Here is an 18106-nt window from a genome sequence, read left to right as displayed (position 1 = left end):
GGCTGTAGCTTATGAACGGCGGGCGGCTACTCCTCCCTGCACACAGTTCTTCACACAAGAACCCTAGGTGACAATTTCTCACAGTTTGTGTTACAATGTTGTTGAAACCTCGCTTTGATACCAATTGTTGGGAATTAAACACACAACACACACAAATAATCTAGAGAAAAGAGAAACGGAACACAAACGGGACACACAAGAATTTAACGTGGTTCGGTTTCCCTACTCCACGACTGTAACAGGAGGATTTTATTTCACTTGTGCTTCTCTGGAATTACAAATACAAGGATCATATTTATAGGAAAGCCAAATGGTTAACCTAGGGTTTCAGTAATGGGTCGGGCCGGCTCACAAGCCTCCACAAAGCCCAACACTTCATCCTTTTATTCTTCTTCTTTTGTAATTTTATTGGTGTTGCAGCTTATCGTAGATTTCTTATTTGAAGAATTTGAGAAGGGAGAATCTCAAATTTTAATTTAACATGTGATTTGAAAAGGTCTAAAGCTTTAGAAATTACTTCTTAACTGGTAATTTTCAATCATTTTAACAAGTTAATAGTATTGTTTGTGTGTATTATTATTCATTTAAAAATTTGATTTTTGTGTTATTGTTCTTGCCAATAATGTATAATAAATTTCAGCAACTGATATGACTGTTTAAGTAATTTACAACAATTGTTGAATGATGCTGTTGAATAATTATCGTAATTGCTAAATCTATTTCAGCAGTTGCTGAATAACTTACAACAATTGTGATATTTTAATATAATTTTTGTTATGATTAATTTTTTAGTTTTAAGTTAAAATCATTAATGGAAGATAGAATAGTACTACCAGTTGATTGTAATGGTGAATGGATTGAGTCCAACAATCATTATATTTGGCATTGAAAGAGTAAAAAATTGTCCATGACAATTGCGATGATTTTGCATTGAGATATTGCATATGATGATTTTGCGAATAAAATCATTACTTCTTGTAAATTAAATTATGCGTTGAAAGATATTGTGATCACTTACCTGCATAGTTGTGGTGAAAAACATTAGACGACCCTTTTAAGATAAATGATCAACTTAGTTTAAGAACTTATTTGGAAGATGAACCTAGAGGTGTTTTAAGGATCTACATGGTTGAAAGAATGATGGAGAATCATAATTTATGCGATGACCAACAAGTGTTGAACGATGAATGTGGTAGGATGAATATGAATATTCCGAATGAAAAGTGTAAACGTCAAGATACTCTTCCTTTTGAAGTTCGAAATAGATTGCCCATTATTGGTGAAGTTGCTAACAGGCAAGTACTATGAACTTATAAATTTACTTATTTTTAAAGTTTCATTCTTTTTGTACACTTAATTAATTTTTATTATGGTTGATAATTAATTAACTTAATGCAGTCATGCTCAAGGAAATGGAACAACTTTTACAAAGATATGTCGTTTAAGAATAAAGAAGAATTAGATATTTCATTGAAAATTGCATCTGTCAAAAAAAAAATAAGATTGAAGAAATTAATTGGTGTTCAGTATATTGTGTCAAACGTGAGCATCCTGACTACAAGTGGTGGCTAAGGCGGTGAAAGTTGAAAATTCTGATAGATTTTATATTAAAAAGTATGAAAATATGCATACATGTGGCTCTAAACATCTTACGAGTCATAATCCACACGCCACAACAAAAGTCATTGGAGCATACTTCAAAGATAGGTATCCCGAAGATAAAGGTCCATCTACAAAAGATTTGAATAACTCTATCTGTATTGAATTGGGATACAAGGTTAGTTATTGAAAAGTTTGGAGGGGTAGCGAGATTGCAAAATCTTTGGTAAGAGGGACACATGAACATGGATATGGAGTGATTGATGTGTATAGTCATATGCTTAGGACATCAATCCGGGAAGTAAAACGACGTTGAAGATTGATGAAAACGGCAGGTTCAAGTACTTTTTTTATGGCATATGGAGCTTGGATTTTTAGTTTTGCACAAATGAGAAAAGTCATAATTGTCGATGGGACATTTTTGAGAAGTAAATCCAGTAGTGTGTTGTTGTCTGTTATTGCACAAGATGCGGAGAATAATGTTTTTCCGGTGATATTTTGCTTAGTGAACTCTGAATGTGATGCTTCCTACCAATATTTATTCGAGCAATTGAAAAGTTTTGTACATGATACTCCTGAATTGTGCATTATCTCTGATAACATCAAAGTATTGGAAAGATGGTTTCAATTGTGTTTCCTTCATTATGGTAGTTGCATGAGGCACTTCGGAGAAAATATTCGAAATAATTTTCACAAAGCTAGTGTTGTTCGCCACTTTTATAAGGCGGCAAAAGCATATAATATTGATGTGTTCAATGATCATTTTAATCAGATAAGAGATTTGGTTCCACAGGCGGCCACACATCTTGAAAGCGTTGGATTTCACGAATGGAGCAGGGCATTCTTTCCCGGAAATAGTAAACTACTGCAATTGTCTATACTGCGACAATTATTCAACAACATCATTCAACAATTGTTGTAAATTACATAAACAGTCATATTTTAGTTGCTGAAATTTATTATATATTTGTGGCAAGAACAATAACACAAAAAACAACTTTTTAAATGAATAATACACACAAACAATACTATTAACTTGTTAAAATGATTGAAAATTACCAGTTAAGAAGTAATTTCTATAGTTTTAGACCTTTTCAAATTACATGTTAAATTAAAACTTAAGAGATTCTCCTTTCTCAAATTCTTCAAATAAGAAATATACAATAAGCTGCAACACCAATAAAAAAATAAAAAGAAGAAGAAGAAGAAGAAGAAGAAGAGGAAGAAGAGCTAGTGATGAAGATTAGAAGCAAAAAAAAAAGGTGAAGAGGGGAGTTTGAAGAGAACAAAAAAAAACTGATTTGAGGTCTTCCTATTTAGAAATTTAGGGTTTTAATTAATTTTGGGTGAAAGTGTAAAAATAAAAACTTGAGGATTTATTTAATAATTTTTAAAAATTAATTTAAAATTTGTCACCTACACTTAATAATTAAAACAAGGGTCACTCTTTTTAGATTTCAAAACTTTTTTGTCACTTATAATTCTTTTCCCAAGTGGCTCGGCATCTTTCATTATTAACAATTAAAAATTTGGGAAATTTACATAAATATTCTATATTAAAAAATATATTTATCACTTATAGGAATAAAAAAAATTTCACTTGATCACTTTTACTACATTTATAATACACTTTTAATACATATTACAAAAAATAATTATTATTCACATATAATACAAATTTTATTGATAGATAATAAATTTGTCACACATTTTAATACACTTCGTCAATTTCTTACCAAACATAATCATATTTTTTTAAAACCTAGTTATATTACATATATATTCATACATAATTCACTTATATATTGCAGATTTAACATAGTATTGCAATAAATAATAATAAACAAAAAATATCATAAAATTCGTAATTATTTATTAAAAGACACCCATCCAAATAATTTTTCCTAAAATTTTGACTTATTGTATCTACAGAAGTAAGTTGTCCAATTTACATAGAATTGATTTAAGAGTTTTCAAAAATTCAATCCTAATTTAACTTGATTTGCTTCTTTTTTTTTACCTGTCTCGTTTTATCTTTCTCCTTATTTTCAAGCTATGTGTATATTTTATAGAAAATTTCTTGGTCTTGATCTCCGGTTCATCCTAAAATCGAATTAAGGTATATTACAGTTCTCTAAGATTTTTTCTAGCATATGTGAATTATCTTCTTCAAATTGTCTATAAAGTTCTTTGATAAGCTTTTATAACATGTTGCTAACTTCTTCGCTTTTTTCTAGAGATTCGTTGAGAATTTTGATTCTTGAATATAATATTTTTATTTTTTCTTATACATAAATTTATCACTGATATAATATTTTTTAATAATCAAATACCATATTAATAAATTTAGAGATCAAAACAACTTAAAAAATACTTTTTTGGGGGGTCACACATCTCAACAATTACACCAAACTTTGAAATATAAAAAAGGGAAATAAAATAAAAACGAAGTATCTAAAATACAAACAATTGCAAATCCAACAATTCTTGAAGTTGTGGGACCTGTTATATCAAACTTGATCCGGTAAGATTACAACATCTTTTATTATTACTCTCTTTCTTTCAAAAACTATTGAAATCCCACCACAAAATACATGATTGGGTTTGTTCTACAAAACCGAAAATCAAAATAATGGTAAACATCTTAAACTGAAAATGAAATTATAATTTTTTCATTTAATTAAATAAATTTTAAACTGAAAATCATAACTACAGCCGACGTAAATCTTTAAAATTAGGGAAAAGGGTCAAATATGTCCCTAAGCTTTTCGAAAAGGTTTAAATATGCCCCCCGTTTAAAGTTTGGTCCATTTATACCCTCGTCGTTCAATTATTGGTACAAATATGCCCTTATGGGCGTTAGTTGGCCACCTCAAAATATCCAACTCATTTTACTTTTCTTTAAATGCCCAAATGGATTTCCACGTCATTTTAATATTACATCTTGGCATTTATATTACAAAAGAGAAAGGGTCAAATATGCCCCTAATAATCCGACCCATTAAAACACTTTTATTATCCATATTTTAAGTGGTTCAATTATACCCCTCTTTTAAATAACTTATACTACCCGTATCCGACCCAAAACCCATACCCCTTTTCCCTTTCAAAACAAATCCCTAATTTCCTAAACTTCCTTTTCACTGAAGAACACAAATTGCGGCGCAACTAGGGTTCTTGAAGACTTACACAAGAACTGTTATTTAAACCTCTCTTGTATTTGAATTAAAGCTTCAATCTTTAACTATTTTACTTTAAAAGAGGGGTATAATTGAACCATTTAAAATATAGGTAATAAAAGTGTTTTAATGGGTCGGATTATTAGGGGCATATTTGACCCTTTCTCTTTTGTAATATAAATGCCAAGATGTAATATTAAAATGACGTGGAAAATCCATTTGGGCATTTAAAGAAAAGTAAAATGAGTTGGATATTTTGAGGTGGCCAACTAACGCCCATAAGGGCATATTTGTACCAATAATTGGACGGCGAGGGTATAAATGGACCAAACTTTAAACGGAGCCATATTTAAACCTTTTCGAAAAATTTAGAGACATATTTGACCCTTTTTCCTTAAAATTAAAAATCCAACAATTGCAGCAAAACAAATATGCAGATATCAATATGAATTGTGGTATACTGGCAGGAGTTCACCATATGAAGAAAATCCTGTTTAGAACGCCATCTCCAAATGGATCACGCTCGAATAAGCCCCTGCGCCGCGATGATTCAAATTTAGTCAGAGCACTCTAAACACCGCGTAGAAAAAAAAAATCATTGGGAGAAAAAGATACTGTCCGACAGTATCAAAATTGAAGTTCTTCTTTTATAAATTTTTTTTTTGTAAAAGTGAAAGTTTTGAAGCCAAAATCTCATAAAAGAAGAGCAATAAGCCTGATTACTTCATTCTCTTGTTTGCAGATATGGGTTCATTTTGCATAAACTTGACACTCATATTGGCTTTGCTATCCACTAGTTTTTCGTACAATTCATGGGCTGTAGATGTAGATACAAATTTGGGATCTGAAACTGAGTTACTAACTCGGGAGCTTATGGAATCGGCGAGGCAACCCGAGTTCTTGGATTGGTTGACAAGGACGAGAAGGAGAATCCATGAGTACCCGGAATTGTCTTTTCAGGAATACCAAACGAGTCAATTTATCCGAAATGAGTTGGATTCACTTGGGATCAAGTATTTGTGGCCAGTGGCTAAAACTGGTGTGGTGGGTACTGTTGGGTCTGGTGCTCATCCTTGGTTTGGTTTGAGAGCTGATATGGATGCTCTCCCCATTCAGGTTTATTTCTTGCTTTTTGCCTCCATTAGCGAAAACTTAGGTTTATTGTTAGGTTGGGGGTGACAACTATTAGGAAAAGCTAACAACTTATAGTTGTATTGTGTTTCGATAAATATTTGCTGATAGTTCAGGTAAGGAAGTTATAACTCTGTTAGTTCAAGTATGAAGCTCAAAAGTTGAGATACTTTAGATGTGTTTTTGACCCGTCAGTCTTACAGTTATGTTAAAACTCAAAAACGATGAAATGATTATCATATTGTGCATTTCTGGCAGTCAAGTCCCTATTCAACAATAACATACTGGTATAATCTCACATGTGGGCTCTGCGGAGTATACGACGTATGCAGACCAAACTTCTAATTTTGTGGGGTAGAGAGGTTCAAAAAAAAAGAAAGTCAAAGCACCATCAAATGATTGGTTATTTGTTAGATAACTGTATTGATGATGGAATTGGGGTAGTAATTGCTTTTTTGAATAAGGGGTTAATTATTTGATAGTACCTTCGTTTGTGCAATAAAGATTATTTCAAAATTCTGAATGTTGAAATAACTTTTGATGGGATAGTTTAGGTGAAAAATCTCTCAGAAGTCAGAATTAGTTAACTTTGCCTTTTAAGTAGCTTAGGATACTCAAAGTGACTGGGGATATTTTTTCTTTCAAGGAAAGACTTTAATAGTGACGAGTTTTCTCGACACTGTACAGACTTGGAGGGTAAATGATGTCCGTCCAGCTGAGCTTTATAGAACAAGTAATGTTATTATTCAACCTGTGAACTCTATGTAGTGATTGAAGAGACACAAATCAGTCTCCTTGTGGTGTACGTGAGGGAGATTTTCAGTTTTCTGTAGTTAGAATTTGGAATGTCTTGCAATGTGCGAACTCTACTTAACATTCTAAGGTTAAACTGTTTGAAAACGTTATATGTGCTACATGACTCGAAGAACAGATCGAGTCCACCCTTAAAAAGTTAAACCTGGTCTTCCTTAAAGAAGGTTACACTTATTCTTCGTGGTGGAGACCAAACTACTGTTTCATTTACTTCAAGTATGTGTCTGATACTGTATACCTTCTACTGCTTGAAATTACCATTAGTTTATCGTTTTGACTTCACTTACTATCTTATTGATATGTTTTGTTGTCCTCACCTCCCTCATTTTGAAGCCAATTCCCCAGTCTTGAGCTGCTATGATGTTGACATTGTGGACCTTGTCTTGTTAAAACTGCAATTGAGGAAATTTTAGGACATCTGTATGATGCTTGACTTAGCTTCCATTGGAAGATTCCACCACAAATACACTATTATCAGTTACTCCCTCCGTTTAAAAAAGAATGACCCTATTTCCTTTTTTGTCTGTTTAAAAAAGAATGACCCCTTTCCTTTTTTGGCAACACTTTAACTTTAATCTTCCACGTGGCATGTTTAAGACCACAAGATTAAAGGGCATTTTGGTACATGTAACATAACTTTAATTTAGAACCACAAGATTAAAGTCTTATTTCTTTTTTTAAACTCCGTTCCAAGTCAAACTAGGTCATTCTTTTTGAAACAGAGGGAGTATTTCATACTTATGTGCCAGTGTAACATATTAGGATACAATTAAATCATAGATTTCTTTCACTAGCGGGTTGCCAGAGATAAATTCAGATGGGAGGTTGATCGAAGAACTGCAAATTCGAGAGTTGAGAATATGTTTCTGAATTTAACTGTCATAGTTTGGTGAGCATTACTCGAAGTCACACTATGAGAATGGAAAAACAATTGACCATAAAAGTCGCTCTTATTTTCATATTTGCTCAATCAGTGCTTCGTCAACTGTCTGCGCTAAAACAAGAGTTCCTGTACAATGAGCAGACTAGCTGATTCAAAGTGTGACTTTGAAGGAATTGGTAGATTGGGAGTGCAAAAGCAAGATCGATGGAAAAATGCATGCTTGTGGCCACGATGCTCATGTTACCATGTTACTTGGAGCAGCTAGACTGATACAGAACAGAAGGGACAAGTTAAAGGTAGGAGAAATATTATTATTTCTGATGAATTAAACATGATATCTTAAATTCTCGATAAACTGATTCGGGTAATACTTCACCTGAACTGAAGGGCACTATTAAGCTTGTCTTCCAACCTGCAGAAGAAGGATATGCTGGTGCCTCGTATATGTTAGAAAAAGGAGCTTTAGATGGGTTTCAAGCAATGTTTGGCTTGCATGTCTGGCCATTTATTCCCGTTGGCACTATTGCTTCAAAACCTGGTCCTATTATGGCTGGCTCTAGCAGGTTTACTGTAATAATGCAAGGGAAAGGCGGTCATGCAGCTACACCACATAACACAAGGGATCCAATACTGGCTGTTTCTATGACAGTTCTTGCACTCCAGCAACTTGTTTCTCGAGAAACTGATCCTTTAGAGCCTAGGGTAGTTGTCGTTTTTCCAAACAGTTAAAATATAGTTTTCTTTTTTGTTCAGAATCCTAAATTCAAGTAGAAATATCTAAAGATTTCTGTTGATTTGGAATACATGCAGGTGCTCACTGTTGCATTTGTAGATGGCGGTCAAGCCGGTAATGTAATCCCCGAAAGTGTAAGGTTTGGTGGCACCTTCCGGTTCATGACATTAGAAGGATATTCCTATCTTAAGCAGAGAATCAAAGAGGTACTGTTAAAATTGTCTAGGGACTTTGTCCCTCCTCAAGTTCTGGAGCTTCTCTCTAACTGTAGCTTTAATAAGTTCATCTGAAATATCAGACAATAGAAGGGTCAACATATATATGTAAAACTAGTGGTTTACTTTTTCAGAATTTTCCATATTGCTTACCATATACCAGTTCTCTAGTATTGTTTGCTATAACTAAACGTTATTGTCAACGAGTAACACCAACAATGCTTGCTACTGACAGATAATCGAGACTCAAGCTGGCGTACATCAGTGTTCTGCTACTGTCAATTTCATGGAGGAAATGAGGCCATATCCACCAACTATAAATGATCCCAAGATCTATGATCATAGTAAAAGAGTTGGAGAAATCTTGCTTGGCAATAATAACGTTCAGCATTCCCCAGCTTCAATGGCTGCAGAGGACTTCGGGTTCTATTCCCAGAGGATGGCAACTGCATTCTTTTTCATTGGAACACAAAATAAAACAACCTCATCTTCTGTTAAAGGTTTGCACTCCCCATACTTCACCATTGATGAAGAAGTTCTTCCGATAGGAGCAGCTCTCCATGCTGCTGTTGCTATGTCTTACTTGGATACACATTTGAAGTCGGAGTAACACAATAGACATTCCGCATTGGTGATTGGTAATTGAACAATCATCTGCTCATAAACGTTGAGATTTGACTTTATTTATTAGCAGAAAAATGTGTAATCCCTTTCTCCATCAAATGATGTTTTTACTTTAGGATTTTTTTAAATAAGAGGGGCTTCCTCATATGTAAACACCCTCCACATTCAATTTGTAAGCTCTCGGTTAGGGTAAATATGTGATCTTGATTATCGCTAGATATTGGGGTAAAAGAATTCCACTCCCTAATGCTTTTTATTTTTGTTAATGTAGTATATTTATGTAAGTTTCTCATATGAATTAGGAGTGACAAATGGGCAGATTGGCGGGTCAAAATAGTCTGAATCAATAGATGGATCTCAAGCCAAGCACTGTCAAGTGGCCAACTATGAAATGCTTGTAATTTGAACTAGTAATTACTTGAGGAGTACGCTCATTGTTTTCTGTTGTGCTAATAAAGTGATGCCATATGTCTCTTGCCTACTAAAATTGTCATATAGTATCTGTACATACTTGTAATAGGACTAGTGATCTACAATTCTGAGAAAATTAAAAGAAATTTATTAGGAAAGCAATAACAAGAATTAGCAAGCCATTAACTCTAACATACTCATCTCTGAGATTGACCAACAGTCCCAACACTATCAAAATTCTCAGTGCATTTACATCCTTTATGATTATGAGTCCCAACAAAAGCAGTGTTTCTTGCAATGATGAACCGTTGAAGCCCCAAGGCAGTGCCACAAAAAGCCAAGGCAGTAGCTACTTGAAAGGTTTGCAACGAAATCTCACTGTATCTTGAATAAGTTCTTCAATGTTTTAACTAGCCTCCAATCTTCAATAGACAAGTCATTCTGTAGAATTTCATAGACTCGTCAAGTAAATATGAACATAAGCCCCAGAGAGAGGGAGTAAGGTTCTAAGGTGCCTGTGTGAAAGGGAGATTCACCATAAAGCTATTTTTTACATACCCGGAAATTGGCCTTGAGGATGTCAATGGATCTTCTCGAGACTTTGCTAACAAGCTCATCTTCGATTTCAAAATGCCTGCCAAACATCTTCTGTTGTTCCTCAGAGTTAGACCCAACTATCTGCAATTTAAGGCACAAGGTGAGTCGTCATATGCATAGAAGAAAATATCCAAGTCAATTTGCTTAGAACTCCTGATGCTGGCAACCAACAAAACTGAAAATATCTTAAACATTACCACATTGTACATACAAGAGACATACAGACAATTGCAGATAGATATCAACCAGCTTCATACCTTAATGGCCACCCTCTGGCCTTTCTTGGCAGAGTCAACAGGCCTATGGTTGTTCTGGATGGACGCAATCCGACCAATATCAATGAATTCCCTCTGTGGAATACATATTGGAGTCCCGACCTATTCAAATTAAGCTCATTACAACATGGAATACAACATTAACAAGCATCTACAAATGAAGATTGATCAAAGAGCAGTACTAACGCCAACAAAGAAATGAAATACGGAGGTGCGAGGGAGAACATTATTGCAATGCTACTAGAAAGGGTGGAGGGGGAGAGAGAGAGAATTAAGAAAATGACAGCGTTAGAACCAGTATTCAAAAGCACTAACACAACATAGAAGAAAATCTGACAGTCCCCTTAAAATTAAAGATCTCTTAGCCAAAATAAAGTGGAAACCCATAGTTTTGACATACAAAATCAAGGTATAAAAGGACTATTAGGATGTGCCCAAAACATTTTGAAAGAGAACACCGTAACAATAAGAATATATAATAATCACATAATTACCACATTTAATAGAAAAAGTAATTTTCCCAAATGCAATTCAGAGAATGTGTTTTTTTGTTTGTTTGTGTGTTTGGTGAACAGATTCGATGAATCATGACATAAAGAAGCAATAGTTAATACCTTGGCAATGCCCTCAAGAACATCAACTCCTACGACAATTGGATCCTTCTTGTTGTACACATGGTTAGGTACAATCTTGAGAGAACAGGGGAAGACTGCTTCTTCAGCAACTTCCTTCTTTTTTTCTTCCTTGAGATTATCAATATAGGCCTTAAACTGATCGAATAGGTGATAAATGATATCAGCAATAAAAATTTTGACACCAGCCTCATCTGCAAGTTCTCGAGCTTCTTGTGTCACTTTCACGTCAAAGGCCAAGATTGTTGCATACTCTTTCTTCTTCTCAAGCATGACAATTGCTTTCATGACATCTTTTTTGTGCACAGGGCCGATGCCAATTCCACTGACAGGTATTCTTACTTCGTCAGTCTTCAAGAACTCCAGCAAAGCTTCCAATGATCCAAGCGTAGAAGCTTGAACATAAACTCCCTCCCCACTTTTATCAATCCTGCTCATCACCGACCTCATATCTTCCATAGCTGCTTCTTTGACATTCTCCACGTCATCATCGGGCCCCACAACATATAAACTAGTGCCAGCAATTGCATGCTCAAGCCCCTGTACAAAATGAAAGAACCAAGAAGCAGAAGGGGGTTATTCCTTCACCACGCGACTTCTAGGGTAACGTACAACAATAACAAAGTATCATGGTGGAGCATGATGGCATCATGCATCAACACAAAAACTTATCACAACACAACAAGAAGGTGAAAAAAAACAAAATCAACAAGACTATTTAGTGGGGCACTAGTTGGTCTTCAATGTCAAATTTCACTTGACTAACAAATCAGACACAAGAAAACTGAGCTTTGTCAAAATAAGGAAATTAGTATATCATCATTTCAAGTACAATCAGGTATTTATCAGACATATTTCAAAAAACCCAACACAGAAAAATGAACATCCAGGACAATAATGAAAAATAAAGGCAATCTCTGCCCTAACCAGGATAACTTTTTCATGGAAAAAAGAAACCCAGCAGAAAGGGAAGAGGCTCCATCCATGATCCACCTACCGATTTAGTGCAATTTACAAAGCATCCTACGATTCCCTGTAAAGTTGCTTCAGAATTAAGCAATCCCCTTACCTCCCTGATTGGATCCAAAGTGCCCTCAAACTCAAGTAAGAAATCATATTGGAGAACCTCAGTGTCCCACGACGAGATATGGACAAAAGAACTCCAAGATAAGCTGCCTGGACTACAATAGACAATCAAAAAATGCTTTCTTCTTAAGGATGAACTGAATGGAAACGTCGCACAAATAATTCAATGTACTCGTCACAGTCATCGAAGATGAGTTGGATGTTAAGGAAAGTGGATCCTTCAAATTGAAGACAGAAGTAATGCTGAGCGAGTAAACAGTACATATTCTGTTCCAAATCACAGACATTGTTTTATGCAAACCAACCAAGAAAAAAGAAAACCTTTCAAGGGTCTAAGCGTGACAAAAATACATGAACACACAGACATTACCTGAGCATTAATCTTTATACCCTGTGCAGCCTTGATTTCTTTATGATGCAGATATGATCCCTGAATAAAAATATTACCAGAAAATAAAATCAATCATCACTTCATATGAAAATTAAACATCATGAGAATAATTTCATTCTTTAGTTTTTTAAAGTTCTGTTCACTAAAAAGTCATGAGTGCCGAAAAGCAATTCTGAAAGTTTAAACCGAATAAGTGGATCTGACAATTGAGGACAAAGAAAGGTAACAAGGGCTGTTGGAGTTGGGGAAATAAATCTGACACCGTAGGTAAGCTTTTGCCTACCCTTTTCTATGAGAACTTTAAAGCGCAACTCCAAGTTCTGCAAATATGGCAGCAATTTTAACTTTTGAGGCACTTTAGCTCAAACAACCAAACCCATGAAAGTATCCAGATTTATGAACACATTTATACAACTCAAAATCAACAGACCATAACCAGTACTTTGCAAGCCCTTCCACCAATTGGGGAGTAGAGAAAAAAGAAACAATGAGTACAGAAAAAACAAGACTCGTTGTACGTTTTTAGTGATTAAAAGTTAAAATAGCGACTATGAAGTCAACATGCCAGACAGCCATATCTCTTACTTGAGCTAAACCATCTGCAAGTCAACGTTCTACTTTTCATTTGCCATATCTAGCAATAGAGGATCACAATTAGTTTGGCACCAAGAAGATCTTAGATACCAAGTCAAGATATTACGAGCATGAACTCTATATAAGGTATACTAGACAAAGAGAAGTTGTGATGAAAATATCTACTGTTTTAAACATCTTCGAACCAGTTTTCACAATTAAAACACAAAACTTCTTCTTTTTTTTTAATGACAACAATTAAAGCTCAAAACTTCCACCACCATTACTATGTGGACAGAACACATAGGTCAAGCAAAACAAACAAAAAAGATCACGTTGCATAGAAAAAGACCTAACTGTCTCCACTCTCCATCAAAAAAAACCAAATCCCGATATTCTTTAAAAAAAACCATTCCCCAGCAGCCACCATCCATTTTTTTTTCCGCTTTCTTGTAATAGTTGAAACGAGACAAACTGCTTAATCATCTATTGATTGCATTGTATAACGAGTTGAATTCCGGTAAAGTATCTCTACTCTCAAGGTAATCAAATGAGAATGCATCAAGAACACATACCTTTATTCGAAGTTCCTTCATTGGGTGAGGTGTCAATAACGCACGGATTGAGGTGACAATAGGGTCCTACACATAAAACAAGATGGAGAAAGAAAATGTTGAACATCAGACGTTCACATTACCCTAGGAATCTTACCACACCTATAAGAATAATAAAAGCTTGCCTGCATGCCACACACTATTATTTGGTCACCTTCATGGAGTATACCATTGATCAATACCACATCAATGGTTGTCCCGTGACCTTCAATAGCCTTAACCTCCAAAACAGTACACTGCCAGAGAAAAACAATTAATCATAACATATTCCCCGTCTCCATGTAAGTAAAGTGACGGTGGTATGTGAAATCATACTTGGACTTCACTGCTGTAGGTAAGTCTATCAACCATCGTCTTTTGAGTCCATTGGACCAGTAATAGCAATAAATCAGGAATACCTTCACCGCTGTCAGAGTACACAGTAACGCTTAGCTAAAATCAACTGCAGTAGAGCATAACCCAACAAAAGAAAAATATCAGAAAGAATACACACACACCTGATTGCACTAGTTGGTATAATGCTAAAAGTATCCTTCCCCATTTCTTTGTTTTTATAGTATAATTCTGTATTTATACCCTGTTCCTTGAACTGGGTTACGATCTGCAACAAATGAATGAACGATTGATGATATGAGGACGCACAAAAAGAGGAAACTCTTAATTGAGACATCAGAGGTTATAAATGACCTGAGTAAGCCTGGTATTAAATTCAAACTGAACATCTTTGGACTGTTGCTTCATTGCCTTCACAATAGGTGCATTGCGGCACACTTTCCATCCATAAAGCCTATCTATCTGCATAAGTAAAACAAAATAAGAACTATATAAAAAAAAATATTACCAAAGTTCAAAATAAAATATCGAACCCTAATAAACCTCACCTTGTTCAAAGCAACAACAAATTCTGTATTCCTCATCTTTAGAAGATTAAGCGACTCGATAGTCTGCGGTTCTAACCCATGCGTAATGTCCACAACCAAAATTGCAATATCACATAAACCTGAACCCCGAGAACGCAAATTAGTGAATGATTCATGGCCAGGTGTGTCTATGACCAACAATCCAGGCACCTTCAGCTTGGCATCAGCTTTTAGTTCCTTTGTTCTCTCCCTTATATTCTCAGCTGGAAAATAAGTTGCACCTATCTGCTGTGTAATCCCTCCAGCTTCACCTTCTTGGACATTAGTGCCTCGTATGCAGTCAAGAAGCTTGGTTTTACCAGTATCAACATGACCCATGATACAACAAATAGGAGACCGGAGGCTGTCTTCACTCTTGCTTGAAGAAGCACCAGATTTTTCTGTTCCTTGCCCTGAAACCATAACCTCAGGCTCCCTCTTATTACTCCCATCATTCTTAGTGACAGCTGGTACACTTGCAACCGCTTTCTGAGTAGGAATTACAGACTTGGCAGCAAGAGGCCCTGTATCACTCACAACGGACCTTGCAGCTTTCTTAATGATAGGTTGGGGATCTGAATCTAGCTCTTCGTCTTCAAACACACTCTTTCCTGGAAGTTTGAGATCGGCATCATCCCAACTTCTCGCATCCCACTCCTCCTCATCTTCCTCTTCTTCAACTCTGTTTTCTTCAGCATCAGCTACTTCTGACTTCTCCTCTACACTTACCAAATTGATATCCTTGTCCTTCTCAGTTTCCAAGGACTCAACCTCAGAGACAATTTCCTGCTGATTTTCTTGCACTTCTGTACTTCCAACAGACTCTTCCTGGGCTTTGCCATTAACCCAAGCTTGCGCCTTTGATTTCTTTGATTGGTAAATAGGTCGTTTGGTTGCATCTTTTCTACTCTCCCCAGTTGAATGTGGCAAAGCCCCGCCACTAGCAAGAAATTGATTTCTCATTGCTTCTAATCTTCGAGCTTCTTCCTTTTGCTTTCCAGTAAGCAATTTTCCTTCAAGTTTCTTCTTCAAGAGCTTTTCCTTCTCCCTCTCTTTTTTCAAGTGTTTTTTCTCCTCTGCAAGTCTTTTTAGTTCCTCCAGTCGAAGGTGTTCTTCTTCTTCCTTCCGTAATCTTTCCTCTTCTTCCTTCTTCTTGCTTTCTTCAGCTTCCTTCATTTTTTTAAGTCTCTCTTGCATCTCCCTAACCTGCTTCGACTGCTTTTTCTCTGCCAATTTTCCTTTGGTATCATTCTTTGTTGCTTCCTGTTTTTCCTCCATCTCAGAGACCGCTGCTGCCGCTGTAGCTGCCTTTTTCTTTTTCTCCTTCTCCTTCTTCTTTTTCTTCTTCTTTGCAGCAGCAGACTCCACAACTTCTTCCTCAACTACTTCTCTTTCCCCTGTATCATCTCCTAATTGAGACTGTTGTTGACTTTTCTCCTCTCGTGGAAGAGACGAATGAGCAGGTTGAGCAGGAGCAGTGATTGTTGACCCTTCACCAAGCTCTGCCAGAACGTTTGAAGCATGCCCACCCTTTTTTTTCTTAGTTTTGTTCTTTGAAGTTTCCAACACATCTGCTGTCTGCTTTTTGCCTCTATTATCATCAGCATCTTCCCGATTAACCCCTAGGCTACAATGGTCTTGATCAGCGACATTGGTTGAATCATTTCCGAATGCAGTGTCCATAGATGCACTTCTGTTCTTTTTCTTGGATGACTTCTTTTTACCTGAAAAAATATTTCCTGGTGCATCATCTTCTTCAATTGTCTCTGCATTCGCATCATTTTCTTTGTCAAGAAGTGCAGTACTAAAAGAAATTCCACTACTCCTACCTGTAAAGGCAACTGTGGACTTCTCAGATACCTGCCCAGATTCGTTATCCTCATCATCAATGGCGTGAAATACAGCCCTGGATTTCGTACCTCTCTTCTCACTAATCTCTGGTACTAACTCAGCTTTGTCTTCCAGAACCACTGTCTCTTCAGACAATTCTGTCCCAACAGAGTAATCACCATCATCTATCACCCAATTCTTCCTCTTCGACTTTCCTCCACCACCACCACCCTGCTTGGAAGATTCAAAACTCTCTTTTTCACGCACAGGCTTCTTTCTCCCCATTGAATTCTACTTGTTTCAACTTATGTTATCCAAGAACAATTCAAACAAGATCAAATCTCCAAATCCCTGATTCCTAATTAACAAAAAGATATATCCAACAACAGTTCATCAGAAGACTAGCCAATATTTACACCAAACAAAGTAGTTAAGTAGCAAGTTACTAAATAAATCCCCAATTGTAACAGACCAATTTATCAACTCAATCAATAAACCTCCACCCCAGCAATTGGACTTCAAAACATCACAAAAACTCATGATTATACATTAAATAAACATATATCATCATACACACACATATACCAATATTTTCCAGTAAAACCAAAGAAAAATTGGAAAAAAAATAATTTTTTCCCCCTTAAATAACAACAAAAGCATATTGATTTACCTAAAATCGAGCGAATGATGAAAAAATACTGATACGAATACGTGTTTCAGCAATAGGTGTATGTGCATGTTGAGATTATACTAAAACTGAGAAGATTTTTCAGTGAATTTGATTCGTTTGGTTGAATTTTTGAAGAGTAGTAAAAGGAATACTGAACCAAAATTGGAATTTTTTTTATTTATATATAGAAAGTGAAGTTGAGAAAATATATAGGTATTCATTGATATCTTACGTATGTATTTTATTTTGCTTATTTTCAATATTATTTTGCATATTAAATAGTTTATATTTAGATTTGATTTCGTATTCATCTTACTGTATATCATAAAGTTTGTATTTAGATTTGATTTTTTATTCGTCTGAATGTATACCATAAAATTTTGTATTTATATTTTGATTTCGTATTCATTCTCAACAATAAATAGTCAAAATACAGTTTATTTATGTATTCATCCTATAATATTCAAAATACTTTCAAGTACTTTTGTGATATAACTCAATACCTAAATATTAATGTGAATTCTACTAAATTTGAAATATAAAAACAAATCATAAAAAAAGATCGACAAAAATTATTTTAAATACTAAAAATCTGAAATACATAAATATTTGATGAGTATGTTAACAAACTCACATAAAAATTAAAAAAAAATAACGGAAAATCCTCAATACATACAATCCGGAAATTTAACATAATGTGTGATTTTGAAAACAAATTCTCGCAAAATAAATTATGAATTCAAAAATACCTTTATCAATTGAGAGATTTCTTGATTAATTAATAGATCTGAACAAATTGTTACGAACTTGAATAATTAGTTCTGTTGGGAAAGACAAGGCACTAACAAAAATGCCTGACAGGATAACAGCGGAAGAATACCCAAGTCTATACTTTCCCTTTTCGCTTTGAACCAAGAAAAGACAAACAACCACAAGCAATATGATAGTAAG

General features: G+C 35.1%; 2 protein-coding genes across 3 annotated transcripts; one reads left to right on the top strand and one right to left on the bottom strand.

Annotated features, from left to right (window-relative positions):
- The first annotated feature begins 5357 nt into the window (after positions 1-5357).
- On the top strand, positions 5358-9411 carry LOC107023347 (IAA-amino acid hydrolase ILR1-like 3). Its single transcript, XM_015224016.2, has 5 exons — positions 5358-5894; positions 7776-7901; positions 7993-8307; positions 8416-8544; positions 8789-9411. Exons 1-5 carry the CDS (start codon positions 5523-5525, stop codon positions 9161-9163), a joined length of 1317 nt encoding a protein of 438 aa, XP_015079502.1. The 5' UTR covers positions 5358-5522; the 3' UTR covers positions 9164-9411.
- A 200-nt stretch (positions 9412-9611) lies between these two features.
- LOC107023346 (eukaryotic translation initiation factor 5B-like) lies at positions 9612-17338 on the bottom strand. 2 transcript variants are annotated; one of them, XM_015224015.2, is made up of 13 exons: positions 17156-17338; positions 16485-16843; positions 14638-16379; positions 14444-14551; positions 14254-14357; positions 14072-14162; positions 13882-13992; positions 13718-13783; positions 12549-12608; positions 11075-11632; positions 10443-10562; positions 10147-10266; positions 9612-10029 (listed from the first exon to the last, which is right to left on the bottom strand). In XM_015224015.2, exons 2-13 carry the CDS (start codon positions 16768-16770, stop codon positions 9964-9966), a joined length of 3432 nt encoding a protein of 1143 aa, XP_015079501.1. In that variant the 5' UTR covers positions 16771-16843; positions 17156-17338; the 3' UTR covers positions 9612-9963. The 2 variants fall into 2 exon arrangements, with proteins under 2 accessions (XP_015079501.1, XP_015079500.1); XM_015224014.2 differs by having other exon boundaries at positions 14638-16843.
- Between the last annotated feature and the right edge of the window lie 768 nt (positions 17339-18106).

The sequence above is a fragment of the Solanum pennellii genome, chromosome 6 (assembly GCF_001406875.1).
Source record: "Solanum pennellii chromosome 6, SPENNV200".
NCBI classification, from domain to species: Eukaryota; Viridiplantae; Streptophyta; class Magnoliopsida; order Solanales; family Solanaceae; genus Solanum; species Solanum pennellii.
The sequence above is the reverse complement of the archived record's forward strand: the minus strand, read 5'-3'. Positions and strand labels throughout refer to the sequence as shown.